The following is a 20,861-nucleotide window of genomic DNA, read 5'->3' as shown; positions in this document are numbered from 1 at the left end:
TCCAAACAGGAAACACAGTATAATATCAGGCAAGATCAATTCAGAAATACTAGGATGACAAACAACATACCCGTCCAGACATTTCTCTCTGCAGAGACTGATAAAACCATCTGTGTATGTTTTAAATATACAGTCTAATTGATCAACCAATTTCTGGACATTCAACAGATCAGGCAATATATGCCAGATCTTCAACACTTGGATGTATCTCCAATCTTTTTCAATTTCAGTTGTGCAAACAATATATATACCTTCAACCTTAAATTTCTTCCAGATCATCAAAGAGCTTTCACAAATCTTTTCTACATTTCTTTTATTGGGTCTCCATCCACTAGAAAGCTTAAGCAGAAGAAACAGCAATGACATCTTCACTCGGAATGACTTCAGTTTTTTGAATGATTTCAAAAAGTTGTCACTGAAAAGGACCTAGGAAAATTCGGAGGAACAATATTGATAAGTGTCATCTTAAATGTCTGGAAATAAGAGGAGAAAAAAGGAGGAGGATTAAAAACATAAATCTGAGAAAACAAAATTGTACCTTCCATCTAGCACTTTTGTTATTGTCGATTGCTTTCCATATTCTCACGTTAGGAGTTATATTAATTAGGAAAACCATAAAGAGAGATGCCTGAATGCCATTGGAGACTTGAAGCTCTTTCGATGCTTTAACTTTAAAACAAAGATTGGACACTTCAGTGACTATCAGAAATGCCCATGATTTCTTTGACTCCTGTATATCTGAAATACTTTCGGGTTTAGCATCTGACAGTAAAAAAACATGTCCAGGCAGAGTTTTATATGGTTCCTTGCAGGAATCACTGGACATGTTTCTCCAGTAATCAACCTCGACATCATATAGCTTTTTTCCATATGGCTTCGATTCTTCTATAGCAGTTACTTCACCGAATGGTGCTCTGTCCAGAGTTTCCATACTGGAATGTAACTGGGATCGAGTTTCGTCTAGTAATGGATATGAAAAAGACCCAAAATAATTCTGAACCGAATGAAATGATTCAGTGACAAATCAAATAATAAATGTCAGTCCTTAAGTAGAAACAAGAGTGCTAGCAACCACATGATAATGTCTCAAATGAAATATTTTGTACATAGGCTCATAAAATTTAAAACACGGAAGAAGAGTATTATGTGTAATTCAGAGCATGATGTTTTCAGAAGCATGCATACTTTATATTCAAATCTGGATAGAGATTAAATCAACCTTATCAATGAACAAATGCATAAAGAATTCCTTGCAAAATTTAAGTAGTAATTGGTTCTGATTTATACAAAGTTAATCATATTCTTGCATCAGGTTGTAGTAGTTGCAGTGTCAAGAACCACTAAAGAATTAAAGTAGGCTACATGAGCAATTAGACTAATGAACTCCTTCTTAATGAATTGTTGATGAAACAGAACAAAGAGAAAGATGACAATTTGGGAGATTATATAGCAATTGAATACCTTGTGCTTGTAAAGATTGTCGTTAACGATATCTTCAAGAGACCAAGAAAGCAAAATGTCGGTGAAGCTATCACTCTCAGAACCTTCCATCATGTCCTCACACTGCATATACTTGGATCAAACATATTATATATCTATTACAATACAACGATATATGTGATGTAACTTCTACTCTCTTTCTTTTAACTTTGTTTTCTTTCGTAGATCCTCTTTTAAAACTGGTTCATTACATGCATGTAAAGATTAAACTCATGCATGTCAAATCAGAAAATAGAAACAAAAAGAAAAATCAGAGAAAATGTGTCTTACATGAATCAAGAACGATAATCTGATGCAGCTTCTTTTTGTTTCTTGAGAAAACTGTGTTTGCTTTTGTTTGGTTCTTTTCTTTTTCCTTCAGCTTCTTCAACTGTTGTTCAAGTTTTTGTTATTTGGAATTATTAATTAGCTAGTAATTAGAAGTGCTGAGCCTTGGTGAACGTGAAGAAGTGGAAAAGTTGGATGAGAAAAGTCTGACAAAATACGTGGAGAAGTTGAAGGGGTTTTAGTTTTTCCATGCGACTCTTGTTCTTCCACTTTATGCTGCAGCATCAGTTCGTTCAAATTCATCATGCGGCTCTCAATTTATTGAGTAGAGGACATTTGAATTTGGGGTTTCCTTTTTCTTTTTTAATACAACAGATAGTCGAAATTATCAAGGTGTTATTGTGTTCAAATCTGAGACCATGGATTTGCAAATCAATACCTTTTTTCCTATATAGTTACAGGTGTCAAACACGGCTCATTTAGCCAATTTAAGTCTATTTATGAAAATCATTAAGTCCAGCCCAAATCCACAGGCCTAGTCCATATGTGACTCGATCGGGCTTGTGCAGGGTCACTCACCAGGCCAAATTTCGCCATGAAAACTTTTGTCGTCAACTTCGTCACAAAAGACTCGTCGAGAAGGTCTCTCGACAAAACAGTGACTTCGCTTGGAAAGATGAACCCTTAACCCGCAAAATGTTTAACCTTACCTAACAAAATGTTTGTTACGTAAAGATTCTCATGAGCTTTCTCGTGAATGTTTTTATCTGTGCACACATGCATTTGCCCTGGAGTGTGCATTTTGCCCACAAAATAGGTTTTACAAGGAAAGATATTTAATTTCTTTTTCTTTTTTTAAAGTTATTTATACTAACACTCTCTGAAGTTTTCTGTGTTTTTATAAAATCCCCTGATATTTCAAAAATTACACAAACATTTCTGTGGTTTTAAAATGTTTTCACAAAACCCCTTTTCGTTGATTTTTTGTCCAAAGATTGATGATTTTATATAAGAAATTCTTCAAATGACAAAGCTAGCCTATGATATTATATTTCACATACATTTATTAAGGTTAGTTTTGTCATTTGCATAAGTTTTTTTGTTTGAAATCATCAATTTTTGGAAAAACAATCAACGAAAACGGATTCTATGAGATGTGTCTGGTACAAATTTGTAGGTGGACACATGATTTGGGCATAGTTAAATAACACAAAACTATATCCAAAATCGTAAAGATGCCTCTTTCCGAGGTATACCAACCTCAAAATTTCATACCTTAACAATAGGTAAGATACCTATGCATACACCTCTTGTGCAAGTAATTAAACCCATAATAAACCTCTAGTCCATGTAATTAAATTCATAAGTTACCTCTAGGCTAGGTAATTAAACCCAAAAGCCAAGTCTTGTCCATAGTTATTGACAGGACCCGACCCAATTTTCGCTTTGGAATCCGAGTCGAATCATGTGCGTGTCCGACATCTGGCGAATGTCAGGCACAAAAGACCTTTTTACCCTTCTCGTCTTAAATTCTTTCCAGATTTTTTCTTAGACTTCTGCCAAAATTTCGGCAGTCTCCCCTGTATTTTGACCAATCCCAAAAATTCTCCACCTGTTAAACAATCAATAAATTCACACCAACTGCCAGAATATCTCACATAACCAATCTTAACTCTAATTTCTCAGCCTCAACTAGATATCAGAGCATTTTTCTAAATTTTTCAGGGTTTCAAGGGTTTTCTACGAAACTCTACCTTACGTGGTGACGCGGAAACCTTGAATGGCCCGGTGGTGGATCTCGTGCACTTCTACTGCCTGGGGGTGAAAAACAGGTTGAAAAAAAATGTGAGTGGACAAAAATAAGGTTCTTAGAAACAACTTTATAACCATAATAACCCCCATTATAAAAATTGTTAAATAAAACTGAATACGTACTCTCCATTTAAAGCATACTAAACTCAAGGTATTCTATGTAAATCATATTCAAGCTCGATAAATTTCGCTCAAAAGCACTGAAATCAAAGCTTGTATAAAACACTGAAATCAAACTTGTATAAAAGCACTGTACTCAAACCTTGCATAACTGAACAAAACTATATAAATGTATCAATGCCTGAAAAATTAGAGAAGCTGGTATAAAATAACTGGAAATCATAATTAAATAAAGAAAACTCAAAATCCTTTGAAAATACCACCTATTTGTACCCCTGTCATATCCGTCAATTCCCCTGGCAGGTCTCGGGTGCCACGCAGTCTACCCGAGCCGCAAACTGGCGAAATCAGGGGACTATGATCAGCCTGTCCGCCGGCAGATTCCTCGATGACACCAAGTCAACTCGAGTCGCTCTGGCAGGATACAGGGGACCGTAGTCAGCCTGATCCGCAATCCTGGCAGGTCTCGGGGACACAGAGTCAGCCGAGCCGCAATCCTGGCAGGTCTCGGGACACCAAGTCTGCCGAGCCGCAAATCCTGGCACTCACGGTCCGAGCGTCCCCGAAACTCGTGAGGCAAAGTCAAGTGCACTGACATAAACTGAAATCGGACTGGATGTCCGTAGACATCGGTCCAACTGTGGGTAATCACCAAAGAAAATGGGTACGAGGTGGTTTTAAAATAAATTCCTTTAGAAAAATCTGATTTATAACTGAAATCTCAAATTGTGCTGCTATTTCATCTGCCATAAGCCTCAAACTCTATTTTCTATAACTCTTTAGCATGTGTAAGTAAGCAGCACAAAACTATGGAATTATTACTGTGCTAATCATGTTCGGAACCATAATAAAACTTACTCAAGATCAAATAAAGAAATTTATTCAAATAAACTCATTTATAAAAACTTATTTATATAAAATCAGTATAAAATTACTTATGAAATCTTATTTATAGAAATCCTCTATATAACTCATTTATATAAAATCATTCATGAAAGAAAGTCCACTCACAGTTGGTCCGAGCTAATTTGACCCTTCGAAGGTCCCGGCTGCGGGTCGACCGGACCTCTGGTGCCTGATTATCCATAAATAATAAATCAATAAACTGGTGAATAAAAGAATTAAATTAAACACCCTGCCCTCGGCTCCTAGAAATACGTGCCTTCAAATCCAAGTTACTCTTGAGCCCACATTAGCTTTTTAGACTCTTAGATCAGTTTTGGAAGACCCGACGCTTAGTTAGGCGATAAGCTGTTCGATTGGCCGACCCGGGACCCCGCGGGTCCACGGCCTCCGATGTCCAATCTGGGCTTTTCTAAAGGTTCCTCATAGAGAAGGAACCATGTTCCGCAAATTTGGTCCGAAACTAACGGTCAGATTAACCAAAATCGCGTTATCGCTTAAAATCCAAACCCTAGCCCCAGGGTTCGCGATTCTGGAGTATCCGGGACCCCGATTCGCAATCTGTCGAATCCTACACGATCCTGACATCATGTAGACCGACATATTCGAAATTAGCGCGATCCGACGATTTGACGACACTGCACCCACGGATCGCGCGATATGTAAAATCCATTCGGGGCTCAAACGGACTCCGAATTGAGATCCGCAAAATCCTACGCGCTCGTGACGACACGAGGGTCAAAAAACTGTACAGAATTACTTTACCACCTTCGCCCACGCGTCCCAGCATGCGCGGTCAGATTTGGGTGTCTTAAGCGATTTCGGGTGGCCGAAAAATCTCGGAACCAAGACTCCAAACTCCTATCCTAGGTAAAACACCCCATTTGGAGTCACTTTTGTTCTTGGACATACCCCAAAAAGTGACCGGAAACAGTATTTTTTGGCGGCCGAAGTTTCGGCCAGAATTCAAGTCGAAAATTGATCGCGTTAGAGTTAAAATCGATCGAAACCCATACACCCATCAGCTAGAACACGAAAAATATCTAAGAAACCATACCTTACTCGATCGATTTGGTGGAGAAACGAAGGAGAAAATCAAACTGGAAGTTCAAACTGGAAATCCGGCATCCATGGCTTTTTCCGGCCTGTTCTCGGCGTCCCCGTGGCTGAGGTTGGTCGGAGAAGGACGGCGGGCGAGCTGTGGTTCGATTGGCACCGGTGCCGGAGATCGGTTTGGTCGGTGGCGGCCGCTAGGGCGGCTGGAAGGAGGAGAGGTCGCGGTGCTGCGCGATCGGGAGGAGAGAGAGAAGACTGACGGGGGAGAAGAGAGAGAAGGGATAAAAATCTGACTTTTGGGCCAAATTATTGTTTTGCCCTTTCGCGGTATTTAGACCATATCTTCTTCGTTCCAGCTCCGATTCGGGTCTACTCCGTGACTACGAACTCGTTTCACCGCGCTCTACGCAATGGCGTAAGCGGAATTCCCAAATTCTTTTTCGATTAAAAATTCAAATTTTCCCCCATTAAAATATGCGAGGGCAAACTGGTCTTTTTGCTAAAAGATATTTTCCTTACTTTTTAGATATTTTCTTTCTTTTTAGATATTTTTGGTTTGGGTTATTACAGTTATACCCATAAATTGCCTATAGTCCAGATAATTAAACTCATATATAATACTTCGGTATGGATCTTTAAACTCATAATTAAAGTAAAAAATTACATACCTGTCTAAAAGATTATAGAAAAAGCAAAAAGAAACTCACACCTCCACAACTCACACATGAGTATATTGAGATAAAACTCCATAAAAGTTGGTTTGAAAAATCCAAGAAAAAAATTATTACTTGGAAGGCAGGTGTGTGTGTGTGTATCGACTCCATAAATAAATAAATAAATTCTTAACAAAACTCGAGAAAATAAGGAAACGCATTATATAAAAATCGGACCCGATCAAGATCCGAACAACAAGGAGCACTCAACTACTAGTCTAGTATAGTAGTTGTTTTTTTCTATTAGTTGCGATGCAAATAGTGAAGTAGTACTGTGATGGAATGGTGAAAAGAACCCCCATCGGGGAGTGAAATAGAACATGAAACCTTAAGCTCACAAGCAGTGGGTGTAGGCCTGGGCTCTGACCCCGTGCCTGTTGAAGAATGAGTCGGCGACTCATAGAAACACTTTATATAAGGAAACACAAACATTAAATAAGGAAAAGGTGAATTTTAGGGAAGTGTTTTCATAGACTTCCATTTATGATAATGGCATATACTGTAAATTCCTAAAAAATTATGGACATACTAATTGTTTACTTGGTTAGACTTGACTGCAATTGAAAAGAGAGAACATGTGGACTACATCGATTACATCTTGATCAAAATGGACTTATATCTAAGAAATCATTTTTCTTTTTAGGACAAGCGATTGGGGAAGTGGGTTTACACAAATATTCATTGGGGGCTTCAAACCTTTGCCTATATGAGTGGAGGTGAAAGAGCTCAACCAACTTAGCTATACCCCACAGATACTGCATAGTTAAGTCAACAAGAAGTCCACCACTATGTTTTCTATATGTATCCCATGGAAATAAATAATGATCATCCAATTGAAATTCATTTGGCATAGAAAACGGATCCAATACAATTAAGTCTACCGCAAGTCTACCACCATCACCATGCTTATTTCAGAGAGGCACCCACACCAGCTTTTCGAATGAAAATTTCCATGTATACCAATTCAACGGAAAATAGAAAATAGAAAGTTTAGTACAAAAGGACGTCGTACTTGTCAATTTATAGGAATTTTCTTCCCACCTTGGAAAAGTACAGGTTCAAATCCATTTCTGATGTACATATTGTTTTCTAATTAGTCTCCCTCCTTTGTAGGCTCTATATCTTACTAAGAAGTAGTCAAGGTAGCTCTCAATGAAAAATAAAATCATACGATAATAGTTGCATTAATCATCAAAAATATTGTTTACATCTGTTGTTAATGAGGAGAACAGCCAAAATGGTGGCCATAGCCCACTCACTAACACCACTGAATTTACTTGCATGGGATGCTACCAAATGAGGGCAAAAGATTTTTCACACACACACTATCAAACAAGGGTACTATTAGGGTTTCAACGTGAGGTCACTAGTCTACAAGGTGCTAGGGATTGATCTGGTATTGCAGTTGGGTTGTGTTGGGTTTGGCTACAAGGTGCTAGGGATTGATCTGGTATTGCAGTTGGGTTGTGTTGGGTTTGGCGAGGAGGGTCTTGGTGCAACTAGGTGCTAGGGATGGGAAAGGTTGGAAGTCATGGTAGCTACGGTGGGGGCTGAGTTTGATTTTAAGTTCTTAATTAATTTAATAAATAAAGAAGATTTTTATTAATTTCTACGTGCAAGATTTTCAGTAATTAGGTAGTTTTATGTAGTTATACCATCAGTTACTCTGTGTTTTTATTTTTCCAAGGGACCTAATATTCTCAAAGAGAGCCTGTGCTTTAGCTACATTATACACAGACAACTACAGCTTTGTTTCGAGTAAACCCTACGCATGCTCAGAGGCAACCTCCAGAGGCAAATCCAAGCTTCCCTTTATCAACGTCATACACCACCTCCAATTTCAGCTGCTGAACATTCCCAAATACGGCAATGTCACTGTCATTCTTATTTGCAGCAAAAGCCAAACAAGCTTGGGAAGCAGTCACCGGATATATTATGCCAGTACCATCCAAATCCAACGTCAATCCACCCTTAAAAGAAATTGCTATTTTCGGAATATTAACTGTCTCATAACTACTAAAGTCATAGCATGTATCCAATATTGAAATTGCCGGAGCTCTCGGGTAGCTTTTCATCCCTTGCTGAAATGCAGCCCGCAAAGCGCTGTACGCCTGTGGTGGCAGCCGTGTTATGACCGTACCCGAGTCGATTATCGTCCCGGAAGTTTTAAAAACTGAAATTGAAATGGGTAACTTACGTCCGCCCACAGTGATACCAACCAGGTTAATGCCATATAACGATGAGTACTCCTTTTGTGGGAGGGTGGCTAGCCGCGTGAACTTCACTCCCTTGGAAGCTCTGCCGCGCTTCTCTCTGCCAAAACTAAGGAAACCGGTGGAGCTTGAGGTGGAGGGTAGACAATAGGAGAAAAAGCGGCCGTATTTGGCCGCAGTTTGTTCAACAAAGGAAATACTGTCGCGACCAAGGCCAAGCAACCCCGCAGAGCCACGAAAGAGGCCTTGGTTGATTTTGCCGCAGCCAAAGAGGAACCCGTCGAACACATCCGTCGAAGTTAAAGTAATGGTTTCTTTGGCGAAGAATCCGACGGAGATGGAGCCGTCTCCGTATGCTGTGGTGTATACGCATGTGGATGTTGCACAAGCGGGTGCATAGCCCGTACCAGATTTGAGTTGAGAGCACACCACAGAATTGCAAGACACGTTGGCATATGAGCTGGAGACTGAAGGGTCAAAGATGGGGTCCACTTGTTTGTAGCAAGGCCTAATGCAGGGCCGACATTGAGTCCAAGTGAGGTCGCTTCCTGTGTCAAATGTGAGTGAAAGTTGTTTCTTAGGTGTGCCTAGGCCCACCGTCACAATGTAGTCGCCCGCACCCACTGTACTCCCGGACAAGGCCGGGACAGTGGTGCTGTCCCTCTGTCTTTGGCCACGGCGGTCAATTGCTTTCTTGGGATTACGCCGAGAGTGGATTGAATTCACTCGGGCTTGGTCTTGCCCGAGGATTTGAGTGTGAGTGGGAGCATTTTCTTTGTGTGATTGGTTGAAGTGGGAGCAAGGGCCATGCTTGTGTACCACTTTAAGTACTGATGCCTTCTTGTCATGACCTGAATTGAAATAGGTATATTAGTGTACCTACAAATGTAAATACACCTATGTACAACTTTGTACCTACCTATGTATTAATACAAAAAACTGTGTCTAGCTAATCAAAATACCAAAATCAGAATTAATATATGTTACGTACCAAACTTTAGTGAGAAGAAAAAAACTCCTTCTTACGAAAGGATAACAATCTAATTAATATAATGGAAAGAAACATACAATATTAATTAAAGAAACGACAACATGCACATGAAGAGAAAATCACACGAATGGCCAGGTATTTGTGTCCAAATTTATATTCGCACACTGTTGGTGCCCCTTCACGGAAAATGCCAATACAAACTCTATTTATGAACAAAATTATCTATGCCTATTGAACTTTTTGTTAGTAGTGTGGATGTAAGAGTTATGTGATCAACCTTGGGTGGAGGGGCTGCAAGTGGTTGCTGGTAGCAGAGACTTGACTTGAACAGTATGACTATATTCCAGACCAAGGTGGCTTTTTACATCACTTTCTTCCAAGGTAAAGCATGTCTCCAAAGAGCAGAGAATTAGGCAGACAAGTACAAGGAAACGAATGAAATACCAGAGGAAGGAGGAGCTAGAAATATTGGGAGTTTCCATGACTGAAATTAAGCCTTCCCTCAAAATTAAGTTAATTCATGAATTAAGCACATACTCTCTTAGCTTTATAAGGTAACTGGAGATAGCTTTCAGGTTGTCCAACATCACCCATTATAGCGCAGTGGGGATAGTGAGAAATTTCGACGCTGTTTCTGGTCAAAAGTATTAGGTTTCAAATTCAATTGATTGTAAGCCTATGCACCCACCCAATCCCACCAAGCTCACAAGACACTAGTCTAGTCAGTAATAATGAACGTACTCAACAAGTTTTTCGTTCTTTAAGAACATGATATCGTGTTAGATTGTTTGGCAACAACATGATACATTCCCACTTCGTACTGTTGAGAATATAGGATCTCATTGCGAATTCTAACTAAGCATTGAATGACAAATATAATATCATAGGCCTCTTCATGTGTGATTTCTTCTTCTTTTTTTCTCCTTTCGGGGCAACAGCGCGACGCCGATTCTCACCCATTCACAATTAATTTTAGGTTTCATGATCTAAATTTTTAACCTGGTATTAGAGCAGTAATTCATTTGCCAGATCCAACCACCATATATGCTTCCCCTAATATGTATTGACTAACATATTTGGTTCAGTCTTTACAGTAAAATAAAATAAAAAAAGCATATTGAGAATGTAGAATTTACATTGGTGGTAGCAAGTAATTAGCAGATAACTCCTAGTTTCTTTTTGTTAAAAATGGAGCCTAAAAAAACGAGACTGGTTAGAGAATTATATATAAATCACAAATGGACTTGAACCTACACCACTTGTCCAAGGCTTAATATGTTTAACAAGCACTAAGACGTTCTTTGAGTAATGCGCTTATGCCAGCTTCCTCTTGTACTAGAAGTTTTCTATTTTCTGTGGAATTTGCCGTTTGACCAAGAAACATATTGCCATTCAAAAATCAAGTGCTTCAGTGCGTCTGTGACTTTATAAGCATGGTCGTAAATTTAGTGTTGGTTTGTGAGTGATTCTAGATAGACTAGAATTATTTTTGAGAAAAGCACCTTTTATATGCTTCTTCATGGGCTTTTCACATATAAGTTCATAAATGGGGCTATATGTTTTACTTTTGTGAGATTTCTAATGATGAGTCCCTAACAAAATTTGATTGTATTTGGAAGCCTGTATTACTTGGACTTAAATCCATATTTATTGATCACATTGCTAACCATTGAATTATAAGGAACTTTTAGTCAGTAGTACGTTTATCTAGTGTTCTAATTTGTTGTATTTTTTTTCTTTTGAATATTTTCGAAGTGTTGTCGCCCAGGACTACAATTAATAAACTAAACATTTTTTTGGGGGTCAAAAAACTTGAGTTTTTCTATTTAAACTTCACACTTTTCTTTGTTCACCCCAATACTTAAATCATTAAGCTCTTAAGTTTTATTAGTGTAAAAAGACAAAAAAAGGTCATCCAACTTAATACTTAACCCTAGTACATCTATACACACACCCCACCACTTTTCATATTAAGTTTTAGAAAAACACAAACTCCTCTGCACCTTATTGCTAGATTACTCATCTTTCAATCCAAGAAACCTATTACACTCTCATCTTCTCTTTACAAACCCTAAATTGGGATTGTGAGAGTAATCATGTCTAGAAAGGGAGGGAGTGGATATGACGAATTCCCCTAGCTTTGCTTTCCTTCCTCACCTCTCTCTCCTTCTCTTTCTTTTATTAACAGATTTCTTCCACGCCCATGGCCCAACACTTCTGCTTGCTGTTTTTATTTATCTCCTAAATTGACATAATGCCCTCAATAATATAAACGTAGTGTTTACTGCATCTATGTGCAACATATATATAATAAGAAAATATACATCAAAATACCATGTGCCAGATCCGTTTTCCAGAGCAAAACAAAATTCTTGATGAAGAACGACTACACTTGTAAGCTATTACTTGTAAAATATTTATCACACTATGTTACATTGAAAAATAATAGAACTTGTTCTACCAAAAAGAAATTGGGTGCAAAAGAATAATGATGCAGTAATGCCTGCAAAATGCTGGTATGAAACTGCAAGATGGACTTGAAGATCCTAAGAGTCCGGTGTGGGGTGTGAGGTTAATGAGGTTTTTTTTTTTCTTTCCTGTTGGGTGTGTATTTATAGATAATTTGGAAAGATAGTGGGATTTTCTTATAAATTGTGAAAATTTAAATTAGAAGTTAGGATGAACTTAGAATATAAAGTGAGCAAAGAGAAGTGCAAGGTTTAAATACATAAAAAAAAACTCAAAATTTTGCTCTGTTTTGTTTCTCAACTGGTTGGCTGTTCTACTGGGCATTAAGCTCTGTTTGGTTGGGGGTAGTTGCCCAATTTGTTTCTTATTTCAATTTCAAATCATCGGGATGTGATATACTAAAAAGTTATTTGCGTTTGTTTAATGAAGTATTAGTGAACTAGTGTAGATATCCCATTTTCCTAGTAAACAGATATCATATGACATTCTTATCTTATAAAAATATTGCAAACATTAACAAAAGGCATATTCGTTTGGTTGCGTTGAATTGGAGTTGAGTCCAAGTCGGCCCTTATGAGTCTCACTCTTCTAAATGGAACTTGTAAAACACAATATGTTGAATTGTTGTCCATTTTAATAAGTAGAGTCCGAGAGCACTAAACAACGGTCATGACTCTTGTCCATTTTAATTGAAAAATCCAAGTCCAGTTTCACTCACCAAATATAAACCTTGATCAAGAGAAATTCTCAGTCACTTTAATTTCCGGAGAGGAAAGTGGGACTTGATCATAATTTCGAGAACCAACAAAGTGATTACGCCTAATTTATTTTTAAAGGAAGTGATTAAGCCTAATTTGAATGGGCATAAAAGGACATTCTTTCACTTGCACCTGAAGTCATATCACATAGTAACAATTTTTTTTTTACCACACCATCTTGGGACATGCGGCATGCCTATGCCTATGACCACTGGGAGAATGTACGCAAATTGGCCAAATCTGAACAGGAAAAATGATTCTCCAGTGCTTCGCGGCACTACAATGCTCCATTGTTCCCCACCATCCAACCGTCCGTTTAGTTCATCCCAAGATCATCTCTCCAACGCCATCGTCATCAACCATAACAAGAAGGGGAGCTTTATCCGCTGCTTTAACCTCCACCACATTCACGCTGATCTTGACGCTGACACCTCCTTCAAAGTCCGCCATAGCCGAATTCTCTGAACTCCCAAAGTCCGGCGGTGTCAAGGCTTTGGAGCTTCGCCTCGGTGACGGTGAAGTACCCGCCGACGGCGACCAGGTTATCTTTCTCTCCGATATACATGATTTATGAACTGGGTGGTTGGTAAAAACTGAGGTAAGGGGTTGATGGGTATGTGGCTATGTTGCTTTTTGATTTCCGTATAATCAAAACAAGCTTGGTTAATTTACATGGTTGTGGCTGTACAGAATGTTTGATGTAATCTTTTGCATTTAAGCTAGCCTGTAATTTCACCTGTTTTCAAGCAGTTAGGCTGTAATTTGCTGTTTTTTTTTTTTTTTTTTTTTTTTTTTGTGGGTATTGGCCAAGTTGTTGGATGCTGTTCTGTTAGAACAGAAGGAACTCTATATTTTTGGCTTTTGCAGCATTTAAACTTCAATATTACAGAAGACAGAACAAATAGCATAAAAGAGTACAATGTGCACATTTTGTGCTGTGAAATATTTCTTGTTTTGGATTGAGAATTAAGATTTGTGGGACAATTTGATGCCTAGCTATCTGAAGGCCTCTTGCAGTGATTGAAATGCATCTATAGCCATCTAAATATGTATACTTTGATTGTGAAGGTTGCTGTTCATTACTATGGAAGGTTGGCAGCGAAACAAGGATGGCGCTTTGACTCGACATATGATCACAAAGATGAAAATGGTGAACCGATTCCTTTTGTATTCGTCATTGGGTCTGGGAAAGTAAGTCCTCATGTCAATATGGTCTCCTAGTCTTTACCATTAAAAGATATTAGTCATGTCATATTTATGTTTTACTAACACCAATATTCACTATCAGTACTACCTTTGAAAATATTGTGCTGTATATCATTAACCTACAACCTAGCTAGCTGATTCAAAACAATGTTGTTATGCAATACAGATTCCATTTCTCCATTATATCGACGGAATGGTTACGTACAGCTGCAGTTTATGTTCCTTCATGTTATTGCACATTTGATATGAGATTAAATAAGTTGGTCTCTCAAATTTTGGAAATTGTCATAAATCAGGAAGCCCAAATTTTCTTTGTATTTCTGTAACTAGTTGAGAATGTAGCATTACTTAGAAACGTATTAAATGTCCCTCACCCCCCTTCGCCCCCCAAAAAAAGAAGTTGAAGAGTAATGTAAAAATAGAACCTGCTTTTAAAGTGCAGCTTATGTTCCCTAAAATTCTCATCTACGGTTATATTGCTTGTCATTGGCAGCATGCCATCTAATGGATTTGAGATTGATTCTCGAAGCTTGCTTAAATGTTTTCATACTTCATAGCGTCCAAGATAATTAGTAAATTTCATTCCTTAATTAAAAACTAGAAGGAAATGGTATAATCTTCATGACCTGAAACTGACTACAAGCTTGGACGAAGTTTTTTTTTTTTTTTTTTTTTCCTTCTTCTTTTTTTGTGTGACAAATTCTATGTTAGTTACAGCTCTCCATCTATTAAATATTGTACTGTGCTTCAATTTCTACTGTAGATTTTCACAGATAAATGTAACCTCAATAATAAATTTGCAACTTTATTAAAATACTGTCGAATCTCTTCACAGCAATTATGAATTAAAATAGTCCAGGGCATTGTCCACTCAGTCAGAGAGAAAGTTCTGATCCTTAGCCTATAAGTTGTCTGAGTACTTGTCAATAAGGGCATGTATGACTACTTGTCAATTTGAGTGTAATAACTGGTCATGTCATGTCTTTAAGTACTATCCAAAATCCTCTTTTTCTAATGAAATATATTCATTTCCTTTAAAAGCTTAACCAGATATTAACAACTATAATTTTGTGCTGTAAATACCATTATGTCTGTTTAGCCTTTTGGAGACTTACCTTTTCTTAACTTTAGAAATGTTTTAATCCTTTTGTTTGAACTGTCACGGGTTGTGAGACTCTCTTTATATTGATGTTGCAAATGCATATGCAGGTCATTTCAGGGATTGAAACAGCTGTGAAATCTATGAAAGTGGGTGGTATTCGTAGAGTTGTTATACCACCATCACAAGGGTATCAGAACACATCACAGGAACCTGTACCACCTAATGTAATTGCTCTGTTTCTTCCAGATTCTTTCACTTAGTCTGTTACCTTGGTAGATTTATTCTTAAACAGTTGTTTGCATATATCTTAGTTGAAACGAAAGCGAAGCTACTTACTTTGGTCAGAATACATTTCGCTTGTTTGCTTCTGTGGTCTGCATGGGCACACTTGTGTCTAAAGTAATAAGAATCTCAAAATCTCTTTATCTTGTGCCATTAATCCGTTTTTAAAGGTGAGTTTAGAGTAATCCTACCATCAACTCTGAGAGAGAGAGAGAGAGAGAGAGAGAGAGAGAGAGAGAGAGAGAGAGATGTTTCCCCCTTGTTTGATGCAAATATTTTCAGCTAAAGTGACCTTGCTGAGTAACTTAAGGATGCTGAGAATATGTAACGGGATATGGTTGTTAGGAAGTTATGAATGATCCAAATCTATATAGCTTAATTTGGCATCTTCAACTACAGCAGCACATCATGCATCATATCTGCCACACATGATACATGTATCTTTGTATGCATGCAGCCAAAAGTATTTTCCGCCTCATTTTCCTGCCCTTGTTACTCAGCTCTCAGGGTTTATTGTCTTTCCTCAGTTTTTTGACAGGCAGAGACTGTTTACAACCATTTTCAATCCAACCCGTCTTGCTAATGGAGAAGGCTCAACTTTGGGGACTCTTGTGTTTGATATTGAGTTGGTCAGCATGAGACGTAAATGAAGACTTCATTTATGCTTTGTCTCCTATGCCAAAATTTAAGCCGTAAGAAGATACTTTTTATTCATTCTGGGAAAGGTGGTCGATGTGGCTTTTGATTGCTTACTTCAGCTGTAATATATAAACCAATTATCTGAAGGTGTACAAAATTGTAGATTCAATGGATTGCTGCTAAATTTCAGCTCGACGTTGGAGATCATGTGTTATCAGTCAATAGGGATGATGGCATTTGGTTGAGTACTGCGTTTCTTTTTTTCCTTCTTTAGTTTGTCTTTTTTATAGGAGAGAAAACTTTGGAATCTTATACAGGGAGAATGAAACAAGAGCTGTTGAGAAAACTTCTGTGCTGATATTGTTTCTCTGGTGCATGTTTTACCTGTCAGCCTGAGAATTTAGGAAGGACTAACAGTTTTGTTTCTTTGAGTAATGTGTTCTCATTTGCCCTACTGGAAATGGCTAGAAATGTTTTCCTTGTTTTACTTTTTATCTTTTGTGTTAACTGGCTAATTTGAGAACATATCATGAGATTTTAACCCAGACAGAGAGAGGTTCACAATTTCTGCATTTTATGCCAAAACCAACCATGGTGTTATGCAGAATCCCATATTCTCAGGTTTAAAATTACAATAGTTTAACCTTAAAAGTATGGTTGTATTATTTAGTTGGGTTCTTAGGAGTAATAGTTCCTCAATTTGTGCCCGAATTGCATTTTGGTCTTTGAACTTTAAAAATGGCTCTTGTAGTCCTTCAACTCCACTTTCGTTAGCACTGTTGGTCATGTTGTCATAATATGTTACATGTTCAGTCAAATTTAAGGGGCATTCTAAATTTCCTGATTTATGTGACACTCGTTTTTCTTCAAATCTAGCACCACATATAATAGTCATTTCACCCTTGGATCACTACAAAGCACTTTTAGATGGAGCATTTGAAATCATATTTTTGGGGTTGATTGATTCTTTGATTGTGTTGCTTCAAATTCAAGCATGGTGAGCATATTGAAGCCGACCAATACCGTGTACATGCAAACATACCAAATTACGAAAAGTTGACCAAAGCACTTTGGTCAAGTGCAAGCAAGCAAAAAGATTCATAAAAAGTGACTGAAGCTAATTTTAGGCTAAACTCCACCATCCCCCTCAGTGCTTCCCAACCCTTTTTTCCCTAAATTTCCTGGATGCTAGCCCTATATTGGGGAAATACAAGCTTACCAAGAAGACTAAAAACTCCTCCAGCCTCAAGATGAAACACGCCTTGTTGCTTCTATATCAAGGACCAAAATGGAAAATAGGTCCTTGACTTTAGGCTTTTCCTCCATCACGTTCCTTGCAGCCAGAAAAGTCAAAGTTTTAGTCTCATTTGCACGAGAATGACAACTCTTGCTTTTCATCTAAGAAAGCTTTGAATTTATTAGTATCCATCCCTAGTGCATTGAGAAACTCTCTATACATTGCAACCCTCACTGGCTTTAACAAACTCCAGCTCTCTGCCCTCCTCTGCTATGCAGGCTCTGTTCTCAAGGCTTCAACAACTAAATCACGATGAAGGCGACGGGGGCAGAACGGGGTCGTTTCATAATTTCTTCTTTCGTCTTCATCTGTTTCTTGTGTGCCTTGGCTTCTATAAACGAAGTACGGTATGATAGTCTTCTGAAATTTGGCCGATGTGCTCTTGCCAACATCAACATGCCCTCTAAGCTCAATGCTTCAGCATCAAATACTTTGCTTGCGCAGAGCTCTTCCTCCGATGATGAAATTCGTATACTTTTCGGCATTCTAACGCTTCCTGACCAATACCAGCGCCGCCATTTCCTGCGTTTAATCTACGGCACGCAGACTCCGGTGGGAGCGAAAGTGGACGTGAAATTTGTGTTCTGCAACCTCACAAAGGAAGACCAGAAAGTACTTGTTGCATTAGAAATAATGCGTTACGATGATATTATCATTCTGGATTGCCAAGAGAATATGAACAAGGGTAAGACTTACACCTACTTTTCGAGCTTGCCCGCGATGTTCAACGACACAGAGGGGCCTAATCCGCCTTACCATTATGTGATGAAAACCGATGACGACGCTTATTTTAGGCTGCAGAGCTTGGTGGACTCTTTGAAGCCGTTGCCTAGAGAAGACTTGTACTATGGTTATGTTATCCCATGCCCAAGTATGGACCCTTTTGTGCATTACATGTCTGGCATGGGGTATTTGATTTCTTGGGACATAGTGGAGTGGATCAGAGAGTCTGATATCCCTAAGAACCATTTGGAAGGGCCAGAGGATAAAATTTTCGGGGATTGGATGCGAGACGGGCATCGTGCTAAGAACAGATTCAATGCTAAGTGGTCTATGTACAACTTTCCTGAGCCTCCGACAAGATGTACACATGAGCTTTGGCCGGACACAATTGCAGTTCATTTGTTGAAGAATCAAGAGAAGTGGATTAGAACATTGAAGTATTTCAATGTCACTGATAATCTCAAGCCTTCCAAATTGTACCACATACCATAGATAATATATATACCTGAACAGTTTACTTTTTCTTTTATCTTTATTCTTTTCAATTATTGCTGAATTCAGATGATACAATCTGATTTTGATGATTCATTCTTCCTCTATACTATGTAATTTGATCTGAGGTTCAAATGGCTGATTGGCCCTCCCATGAAAATGAATGCCTACTGCCTTCAAAGTTATTTGGTTCATGATGTGTTGATGAATTCTCCCCGCATCTACTCTATAGGAGTGATTGAAAAGGGAAAATTATCTACAAAAATAAGGATGGTTGACTTCACTGGATTCTTTGAAGCTCTTTTTCACCTCATTGTGACCATTTTAGTTTTTGTAATTTTTAATTTCCTAGTTTACCCCTGACTGAAAATCATCCCAAACAAAAATAAGCCAAAGTGGGAGGGTGATGCCCTCTCTCTCCTTTTGTTGCAACAATATTAAAATGAAAATTGGGTGATTTGCAACTCAAGAGAGGGGAAAAAAAACAAAAAGGTAATAATCGTGAAAGTTGAGAGTGGACTGCCTTGGATCAACTATAATCGTCTCACATGTAGAGAAGTAATTATTTATAAATAAGATTAAGTATAATAAATAGGGATCTCTCCCAAAATTGCATCGAGGTCTTTTGAGATAGAGCCGCAATCACGCCATATGTCCTTACTCTCAACTCTATTATATTAAGTTGACAACAATATATATGCAATCTGAAAAGAGCCCAAAGAAGCAACAAAGTAGTACTAGAGGTTGTTTTGCTTTGGGATCGAGGTGTAGCTAACATATAGTTAGAAGGGAGCTCAATTGCCCAATAGATGTAGTAGCTTAGAGAAATTGTAAATCCTGATTAGGTTCAAGATGCAGAGGATCAAGATCCTTCAAGTTGTTGGAAAATTCAAGTTAATATTCTTGGTCCAAGTCCAATCTAAACCACCCAAGCTTTTATTTTTTTATTTTTTTTATTTTATAATAACAATCCAACCAATGTGAATTTTTGTTCATTAAATAAAACCTGTACCAGTTTATTTCGTTTCTTCCAACAACTCCATTAGGTTGGCAGTGTGTCTCTTTTACTTTAATAATTGCTTTAGTACATTTCATATTAAGAGGAAGAATATTGCTCTTTGGCTTACCAAACAAAGACATGTATTATACCCCTTGCAAATGAGGTGGATGCTAATGACAATAGCTCACTTACAAAACTTTACAATTATTTTAACTCTCTCTCTTTCCCATCACCTACCAGATTTCATCTATATGGAGAAACAATGAAAGAAACTTTGAATACATAAACCAAAGCTTGGAATTCTAGGTTTTCTGAACATCATGAAGACACCAAGGCCAGACGGGCTACGTTTTATTGCTTCTTCTTTGTTCTTCATTTGTTTCCTCTATGTTTTGGCTTCTATATCCAAACTGCGATTCGACAGTCTTCTGAAATTTGGTCGTTGTGCTCTTGCCAACATCAACATGCCCTCTGCTCAGTTGTATAATTCATCAAACACTTTGCTTTCATCACCAATCATCACTTCACTGGCCCTTAATTCTTCCTCAAACGATGAAATCCGAGTACTTTCGGAATTCTAACACTTCCTGGCCAACACCAACGCCGCCATTTCCTTCGTTTGATCTATGGCACACAGACTCCGGTGGGCGCAAAAGTGGACGTGAAGTTTGTGATGTGCAACCTCACCAAGGAAGAACAAGAAGTGCTTGTAGCATTGGAAATAATGCGTTATGATGATATTATTATTCTCGATTGCGAAGAGAACATGAACAAGGGTAAGACTTACACCTACTTTTCGAGCTTGGCCGAGATGTTCAACAATACAAATGGGGTTTATCCACCTTACCATTACGTAATGAAAGCTGACGATGATGCCTACTTCAGGCTGCAGAACTTGGTGGACTCTCTGAAGCCGTTGCCTAGAGAAGACTTGTACTATGGTTATGTTATTCCATGTTCAAGCATGGAGCCGTTTGGTCACTACATGTCTGGCATGGGGTACTTGATTTCTTGGGACATAGTGGAGTGGATCAGAGAATCTCATATCCCCAAGAGCCACTTAGAAGGGCCTGAAGATAAAACTTTTGGTGACTGGATAAAAAATGGACATCGTGCTAAGAACAGGTTCAATGCTAAGTGGTCCATGTACAATTTTCCTGAGCCACCCACGAAATGTACACATGAGCTTTGGCCACACACAATTGCAGTTCATTTGTTGAAGAATCAAGAAAAATGGATTAGGACATTGAAGTATTTTAATGTCACTGATAATCTCAAGCCTTCCAAATTGTACCATATACCATATATAGGTCTATAA

At 38.2% G+C, this 20,861-nt stretch overlaps 4 protein-coding genes and 1 pseudogene across 4 annotated transcripts; 3 read left to right on the top strand and 2 right to left on the bottom strand.

Annotated features, from left to right (window-relative positions):
* Nucleotides 1-313: 313 nt before the first annotated feature.
* Nucleotides 314-1,554, bottom strand: LOC117631580. The gene is made up of 4 exons (XM_034364856.1): nucleotides 1,462-1,554; nucleotides 539-994; nucleotides 373-426; nucleotides 314-331 (listed from the first exon to the last, which is right to left on the bottom strand). The coding sequence occupies exons 1-4, from the start codon at nucleotides 1,552-1,554 to the stop codon at nucleotides 314-316; spliced, it is 621 nt and encodes a 206-aa protein (XP_034220747.1).
* A 6,592-nt stretch (nucleotides 1,555-8,146) lies between these two features.
* On the bottom strand, nucleotides 8,147-10,057 carry LOC117631498 (aspartyl protease family protein At5g10770-like). The gene is made up of 2 exons (XM_034364738.1): nucleotides 9,853-10,057; nucleotides 8,147-9,435 (listed from the first exon to the last, which is right to left on the bottom strand). The coding sequence occupies exons 1-2, from the start codon at nucleotides 10,055-10,057 to the stop codon at nucleotides 8,147-8,149; spliced, it is 1,494 nt and encodes a 497-aa protein (XP_034220629.1).
* Nucleotides 10,058-12,966: 2,909 nt separating this feature from the next.
* On the top strand, nucleotides 12,967-16,518 carry LOC117620077 (peptidyl-prolyl cis-trans isomerase FKBP17-1, chloroplastic). Its single transcript, XM_034350207.1, has 4 exons — nucleotides 12,967-13,343; nucleotides 13,871-13,993; nucleotides 15,218-15,334; nucleotides 15,920-16,518. Exons 1-4 carry the CDS (start codon nucleotides 13,056-13,058, stop codon nucleotides 16,040-16,042), a joined length of 651 nt encoding a protein of 216 aa, XP_034206098.1. The 5' UTR covers nucleotides 12,967-13,055; the 3' UTR covers nucleotides 16,043-16,518.
* Nucleotides 16,519-17,455: 937 nt separating this feature from the next.
* LOC117615106 (hydroxyproline O-galactosyltransferase GALT3-like) lies at nucleotides 17,456-18,691 on the top strand. Its single transcript, XM_034344109.1, has one exon. It carries the CDS (start codon nucleotides 17,581-17,583, stop codon nucleotides 18,541-18,543), a length of 963 nt encoding a protein of 320 aa, XP_034200000.1. The 5' UTR covers nucleotides 17,456-17,580; the 3' UTR covers nucleotides 18,544-18,691.
* A 1,172-nt stretch (nucleotides 18,692-19,863) lies between these two features.
* On the top strand, nucleotides 19,864-20,861 carry LOC117631426 (annotated as a pseudogene).

Source organism: Prunus dulcis, chromosome 1 (assembly GCF_902201215.1).
Source record: "Prunus dulcis chromosome 1, ALMONDv2, whole genome shotgun sequence".
NCBI lineage: Eukaryota > Viridiplantae > Streptophyta > Magnoliopsida > Rosales > Rosaceae > Prunus > Prunus dulcis.
The sequence above is the reverse complement of the archived record's forward strand: the minus strand, read 5'-3'. Positions and strand labels throughout refer to the sequence as shown.

Excerpts from the sequence above, each read along its gene's own strand:
- LOC117631498 (XM_034364738.1), bottom strand. The coding sequence starts at position 10,057 with ATGGAAACTCCCAATATTTCTAGCTCCTCCTTCCTCTGGTATTTCATT. Across the intron at positions 9,436-9,852 it reads TTGCAGCCCCTCCACCCAAG|GTCATGACAAGAAGGCATCA; the intron begins GTTGATCACATA and ends ATTTCAATTCAG.
- LOC117615106 (XM_034344109.1), top strand. The coding sequence starts at position 17,581 with ATGAAGGCGACGGGGGCAGAACGGGGTCGTTTCATAATTTCTTCTTTC.
- LOC117631580 (XM_034364856.1), bottom strand. The coding sequence starts at position 1,554 with ATGATGGAAGGTTCTGAGAGTGATAGCTTCACCGACATTTTGCTTTCT. Across the intron at positions 995-1,461 it reads ACAATCTTTACAAGCACAAG|AATTATTTTGGGTCTTTTTC; the intron begins GTATTCAATTGC and ends CATTCGGTTCAG. Across the intron at positions 427-538 it reads ACAAAAGTGCTAGATGGAAG|GTCCTTTTCAGTGACAACTT; the intron begins GTACAATTTTGT and ends GAATTTTCCTAG.
- LOC117620077 (XM_034350207.1), top strand. The coding sequence starts at position 13,056 with ATGATTCTCCAGTGCTTCGCGGCACTACAATGCTCCATTGTTCCCCAC. Across the intron at positions 13,994-15,217 it reads TCGTCATTGGGTCTGGGAAA|GTCATTTCAGGGATTGAAAC; the intron begins GTAAGTCCTCAT and ends ATGCATATGCAG. Across the intron at positions 15,335-15,919 it reads AGGAACCTGTACCACCTAAT|TTTTTTGACAGGCAGAGACT; the intron begins GTAATTGCTCTG and ends GTCTTTCCTCAG.